The sequence below is a fragment of the Protopterus annectens genome, chromosome 3.part0 (genome assembly GCF_019279795.1).
Source record: "Protopterus annectens isolate FY-2018-M chromosome 3.part0, PAN1.0, whole genome shotgun sequence".
In the NCBI taxonomy this organism is placed as follows: Eukaryota; Metazoa; Chordata; order Ceratodontiformes; family Protopteridae; genus Protopterus; species Protopterus annectens.
Window position 1 is genome coordinate 636,577,460 of NC_056731.1, and position 7,079 is coordinate 636,584,538.

Consider the following 7,079-nt stretch of genomic DNA (forward strand, 5'->3'; position numbering starts at 1 on the left):
CCTCCCTGTGTTGCATGGGTTTCCTCAGGTTGCTCTGGTTTCCTCCCACATTCCAAAAGTATGCAATAGGTGGATTAGGTACTCTAAGTTGGCCATAGGTGTGACTGTGTATATTAGTGTTTGGTATGGATGAACAACAGTGGCAGGGCTAGCCAGCTGGTGGTGTGAACCTTGGCTGTAGATGATTGTCACTGTTGAAGTGACACCCCAATCCCATGTGCAAAAATGGCAAAAAGGGGTTGTGGCTGGATGGGCTGTTAAACTGAAAAAGTGACAAGCGGGTCAGTTACTTTCATCCAGTTGCCACACAATAAAATATTGTTTATTGATCCTCATAATCACGTTAGTTCTGCAAAGCCAAAATAATAAGTAAACATCAACAGGCAACTAGTAATTTTCTTCCACAGAAGACAGCAATAGCAATTATATCTACTCTGTGCATATCAGGTGTCCAGTTAAGCAGTCCATTTTACTTCTTACAAAAGCACACTAGTCCTTCAAAGCCAGACAGTGACTGTTTAAACTGAGTAAAGACAAGAAGGTCAGTAACTTTCATCTAGCCAACCCCAATCCCACCCAGTAATAGCCACAACATCTCATAATGATGCAGTATTATTTCGCCTCTGCAGTCCACACAAACAAGTTGCCAGTCATTAAAGTATTCCAATTCAATTTGCTCCTCACAAATCACAAACCCAGAAAAATATTGCCAAACATATCTGGTAGATAATTGCAGCATTATTGTAAAAAAAGTTAGAACAACACATCTCATTGTGCTATACCTCTCATCCCAGCTACGCACACAAATCACAAAGCCAGAGGTAGTTCCTGAAATATCTGTTCGATCACTGTCAGCATTATTGCAAAACCAGTAATAACACTTATCTCATGACACCAGTCCCCTCATCTAAACTGCCCACACAAATCACAGAGCCAGAAATAGTTCCAAAATATCTGATTTATTATGGCCAATATTACTATAAAACCAGTAGTACCACTGCCAACATTATTGAAAAAATGGTCATGACACTTATTGTTCCATGCCATTCCCTTCATCCCAACTCCTCACACAAATCACAAAGCTGGTAACTGCCAAAGCAATCTGTTTGATTATTGCCAGCAGGCAGCAGCATTACTATAAATGTAATATTATAATCATCTCACCGACAACATGTCATTCCTCTGTCCAGAATTCTGGAGAGCTTCCCTGCTTTTTAACGTCTGTAACAATTGCATTATTACTACAACCGTAAACACTCCTTCAGGCAACTTCATGCCTATTATGTGACCATTGTGAAATCTCTCCTCCATTACCTCACAACATTTAAGCTAAGGTAACGTAACTTGAAGGATGAGTCAAGGACAGCACCGTTTCCTTGGACTGCCCAATGTTTCTGGTGTTTTCTTTTAACAGGTATGCTTATTTATTTAACTTAATTAATTTGTTTTCAGAGCAATACAAATAAATAGGGAAAAGAATACCCCTACAATCACGGCACCCTAGGCCGTTGCCTAGTTTGCCTGTGCATAAGGCCAGTCCTGCAGGAAGATTTCAATGAAATATAAAAATTCTTATAAGGTTTCTTCTTTTTACCCCCTACGGTGGATAGCATTATTTTTCTGTCATTGAGATTCCAGATGATTCAGTTTGTCTGCATTGTCATCTTCCACTTATGTAATCTTTCTGCTATAAAATGAAACAACAATGCACCAAATATTAGAACGCTTCTCTTTACTTTGGTTGCCAGGGACATTACTTTATGTTACTGAACATAAGAAAATGGTGCAGATAAGTTTTTAAGAGATATCTTATCTAATGATTACTGACACTAGTAATACAACCATTAATTAATTTCTGGATTGATAATTGAAGAATACCAGGTTACAGCATACTCAGCTGAAATCTCTTACTGACAGCAATTGCAACTTAATGCAAGTTACTATACGCCAGTGATCAGTAAAACAATTTGTTTCAAAGGCTGCAGTGCAAAGAACTGAACACAAACTTTATTGTCAGAAGAGAATTAAATAAAACAGTTACAGTAACAAATTGTAATATTTTGCTTCAGCATTGTAAGAAAAGGCAACTATGGTGAGAAACCACGTCTTAAATAGTCCAGTGTGTTAAAGGGAAACAACAGTTCAGCATGTCATGTGACATGAGCAGAAAGTTACTTAAATACAAATACTGTATTAAAACAAAGAAAACAATAGCACCTGTTTCTTAAAGGAAAACTCAAAATATAAACTGTTTACTCTGTGTTTTATTATTTTTTTACCTTACAAGCTTGCACAGCTGAGGCAGTTTAGGTAGTAATTGCATGATGTATGTCAAGCCAACCAGTGTTGGAGCCAGTGCTTCATCTTGTATCAGGTTATATTCAAATTAAAAATGCACATGTGTACGCACATACGCACGCACACCCACGCTTCCTCTAATTTTGTCAGTGGTAATAAATGACAATTACTGGACATTTTACTACTGATTCAGTAAACAGTTAAAATACCTTTCTTAGAGATGAACCTATAATGAAGTATTTCATTTTGTCAGTGAAGCTTGCAGCTGCTGAATTTGCACATGCCCAGGTGATGCTAATGTACATATGCAAACACTGCTCTCCAGTTTTGTTTTCAGCTACATAATTTAATGCCTTGGAATTTACTTTTATTAATAGTTCTTATAGTGTCAGCTTAAAGACACTATTTTAGATAACATGATGCAGTAATAATACTGATATTACCCACCATGCACAAACATGAGGTCATTACTGAAAGTGTGGTGTTATAATCTGCATACAAGCTTTGGTTCTACCCACTACAAAGGCTGGCATGGGGTACATCATGTCTTTAGAAACATTAAGACTTCTTCAGGAACTATACAGATTAATATGTGCAAGTTATAAGGTAAGTGGTGGTATGTAGAGTAAATAATTTATATGTTTGGTGACACTCTAATGATGCAAAATAGAAGATGCTAGGCTCCTTTTTGTGCTCAGTTTCTTCTGATCTAGGACCTGTGTGTTATATCTTTTAGCATGATTTTAGAAGGAATTGCAATACTGTATATCACATGCACATTTTACTGAAGGTGATTTTGAGTGCATTGGTGATGGAGACCTTCAGATACAGTACTTGCTTATCTTAATAACCACCTTGGTCTCCAAATATTTTTTCAATCTTTTTGTTGTATGGATTTTTCTTTCCAAACACTTCAGGCCACTTCTTTTGAACTTCATGCCATAGGGCTTCTGCACCAAGTGCTAAGGCAATCTAGAAAAAAAAAAAAAAAAACAGGTCACAGAAGGAAAGATTTAGTGGCACAAAATCTCCTGAAATTTATATTAAATGTTAAGGGGATATTTAAATGTGACACTGGTCTTTGCAGGTAGGATTTTCGAGAAATAAAAGAGTTACTTACAATAACTGCACATCATTGAGCACTTTTTCTTTATTGTATTTATCTCTGTCTTGTTTTTAGAAGGTAGTACATACTCATTTCTATGAAGCTGGTGGTGCTGTTTCAGATGACTAAGAAATTTGACCAAGGCAATGGAAAAATCAGTTTCCCATACCAAATAAATGGTATCAAACACACTGACCCCCACAGAGATAGCGAACCTGTTAGCAGATAGGTTTAGTGAAAATATCACTCCCTTATCCCCTCCTAACTTACAACAAACCCTCCCCCAAGCTTTTCCCCATCTCACATATCTGAAGAGCAGGTCCTCAAAGCCCTGTCCAAGGCAAAGATCACGGGCTGTCTTCTAAATAGGCTAAAACATGAACTGTCATCACCACTACGTACCCCTTTCAGTTATACCTAACCACAGGCTTTGTTCCTGCAGAATGGAAAACAGCTGCAGTTATCCCCCTCCACAAAGGTGGCCAAGTAACAAACCCAGAGAATTACAGACCCATATGTCTGACCAACGTCATCTGTAAGGCCATGGAACGTATCATTATGGACCTCATAAAGACATAGGTGGCCTCCAAACCCTGGATCCTACCCAATTTAGCTTTGTGAATGGCACATCCTGCCTGTTAAAACTGGTGGATTTCTTTGAAAGTGTGGCTAAGACCATTGATGAAGGCAAATCTGTGCAGACAGCATATCTTATCTTGGCAAAGGACTGAATGTAAACCCCTTCGTTGCAAGATAGATTGCCAGCTGGCTCACAAACCTGACACACACTATCAAAGTGGGTGACTCTACATCAACCAGCAGACCTGTTACCAGCGGGGTGCCACAGGGTGAGTGCTGGGCCCCCTACTGTTTGGTATATACTTCTGAGAAGTTCAGGTCAAAACTAAGGGGTTGTGGCTGACCAAGTTTGCAGACGACTGCAAACTATTTGAAATCATTGAATCCCCAAATGATATCCGTGTACTCCAGGAGGGTCTCACACAGACCAGCGACTGGTGTATTAGTCACAGTCTCAAACTGAATGCAAAGAAATGCATCATGATTCCCTTCAGCACAAACAATGTCCCTTCACACTATCAAATCAATAACAATATCCTAAGTACCCATGAAGTTGTAAGGGACCTGGGATCACAGGTTGAACGTGACCTTAACTTCAACCACCCTGTGTCTACCATTGTAAGGAAAGCTTTCCACTTAGCTCACTTGATTGGCAAAGGCATCACCTTGTGAGCAAAAGAAGTTATAACTTCTCTATACTTGGCACTTATCCGGCCCATAACTGAGTATAATGCCCCATTCAGTATGTACCGTACTAAGTACATACAGCAATTAGAGAGACCTCAGAGGTTTCTAACAAAGAAGATTAATGGCCTCCAGCATGTGCCTTACATGGACTGACTAAAATCCCTCTCACTATACTCTGTATCATACAGACTTCCTTGTAGAGACTTATGCCTGGCCTACAGAGCAACCCAAGACCCAAACTTAATGAACTTACTGCATATCCATAAATCAAATGGGTCTAGGGCTACCCATTCCAGGGACTTAAATATGGCCTACAACTTAAATAGGGCATGCTGAAGGGACATATTTGTCTCCTGGTGACTACCATGTCTTTGGAATAGGCTACCAATTCATGTGAAACAGAGTGTCTCTATGACACTGTTCAAGAGGAACCTGGATAAGTGGATGGGGCACTGTAAATTCTTACTGGAGATAACACCCACAACCCTCCTGGGCATGGGCAGTCATCACTAAATGCAACCTTGGGTATTGACTACTACCTCAATGGTATTACATTGGGTTGAAATGGCTAGGCTTAAAATGACCTCTGGGTTGATAACCTAGTAATCTCCTATGATCCTGTGAAGTCACAATACAAAGTATATCATTGGTTTTAATACAATTCAGTTCTAACTCATTCTGACTGCAGCATTTCATTGTAATTAAATCCAGTTCAATTTAATGTGGTTTTAGTAATGTGCTTATAAATTAAGCATATTTGAAATTAAAGCACATACAAGAATAAAACAAATATATGCATTAAAGTAGCAATATTTATATCATGGGTTGGTCAGTCAATTAAAATCTGGGCATGCTCTATCAAAATTTGTAGACTTTAAAGGATTTCTTAATTTACTCCTGATAGAATTCTTCCAGTCCTGAGAGGGCTGTGACTTTAACAGGAGTTATGCCTGACAGGACCATTTAGAAAAGCCAGATGTACTCACATGCATCCTAGGAATCACCAGAAAGCTACATGGCCCTGCTAATTGGCAAGTAATTAACAGCACCTTAAGAAGGAGTGACCCAGACTGAGTAGAGCAAGGTACTGTATGACCCTTGTTGCTAGTGGAAGTCAGACAAGGCTCCATACCATAGGACCAATATAGTCATGCTGGGAAACACCCATCATTAAGCTTAATGCAGAGTTCTGCATCAGCTACAGACATTCAAGGTTAATATTAGGTATCCCCAGATACATTACATCAATCTGAACTCAAGAAACTAGTGCACAGATCATTGTAGCAAAGTTCACTGAGTACTTAGGCTGAGCAGCAGTCCTTAGGTGAGTATGAGATGATTTCATGACAGCACTCACTCTGTTCCTATGGTAACATATGACCCAATGGGGAAGATCTGCAGCAGATCACTTTTTAGCCCAGTGGAATTGCCTTATATAGTCCTCTTTTCTAGTTTGTTAAAAAGGTAATCCCATTGGACATCAGTGTTTCTTTTTAATGGTGATTTGGGGGTACTGTCTAGTAAAGTGACTTGCTCAGGGGGGCATACTTTGCAACTGGAAATTGAAGGAATAAGATATAGGATTACAGGATGAAGTTTGTTACAAGTCACAGCCTTAATCCTCTGAGCTGAACTTACAGTATTCTGCCTAATCAGGCCCATCTTATTTGTGAGAAATGGACCAGCAGCCTAACAGTCAGGAGCAGAAAAGGCATGCTACACTGCACAGCCTATCTTTATTAAAAAATGTCAGCAGGTTTAGTGGATACAGCAGAGATCACCCTGGATAAGATCACTGCCTCTTTATGAGTGATCTCTGACTGATGTAGTAGATACCGCAGAGATCACCCTGGATAAGATCACTGCCTCCTTGTGAGTGATCTCTGACTGATGTAGTAGATACAGCAGAGATCACCCTGGATAAGATCACTGCCTCCTTATGAGTGATCTCTGACTGATGTAGTAGATACTGCAGAGATCACCCTGGATAAGATCACTGCCTCCTTGTGAGTGATCTCTGACTGATGTAGTAGATACAGCAGAGATCACCCTGGATAAGATCACCGCCTCCTTGTGAGTGATCTCTGACTGATGTACTGCATAGTCCTCATGCAGTCTGAGTTGATCTTCTAGTAGGAGGAAGCTTCTCCATTGGTGTTTGATCCTCCCCCTTACTTTCCTAAGACAACAAATATCATGGTAATATGATGATTCATAATCCTCAGTAGACATAGTGCATAGACAAAACAAGACACACTCATCAAAAATGTCAGTGACAGTGTATCATAGACAAATGCAACTGATTTGGGCCAGCTACATCATATTTCAGAATAAACTCGCCAGTGAATGAGAGCAGATTGTCACTTGTAATGTTACTCAAATTCCTTTATCTGATAAGCTCATAACTTAA

The 7,079-nt window shown here is 39.4% G+C and overlaps 1 protein-coding gene across 1 annotated transcript in view; it reads right to left on the reverse strand.

Annotated features, from left to right (window-relative positions):
* Positions 1 to 1,985: 1,985 nt before the first annotated feature.
* Positions 1,986 to 7,079, reverse strand: part of AOAH (acyloxyacyl hydrolase) — a 1,217,970-nt gene continuing 1,212,876 nt past the window's right edge. Inside the window, exon 22 of the mRNA XM_044065645.1 lies at positions 1,986 to 3,270. Coding sequence (XP_043921580.1) covers positions 3,142 to 3,270 — 129 coding nt within the window. The 3' untranslated portion in view covers positions 1,986 to 3,141. The remainder of the gene's footprint in view (positions 3,271 to 7,079) is intronic.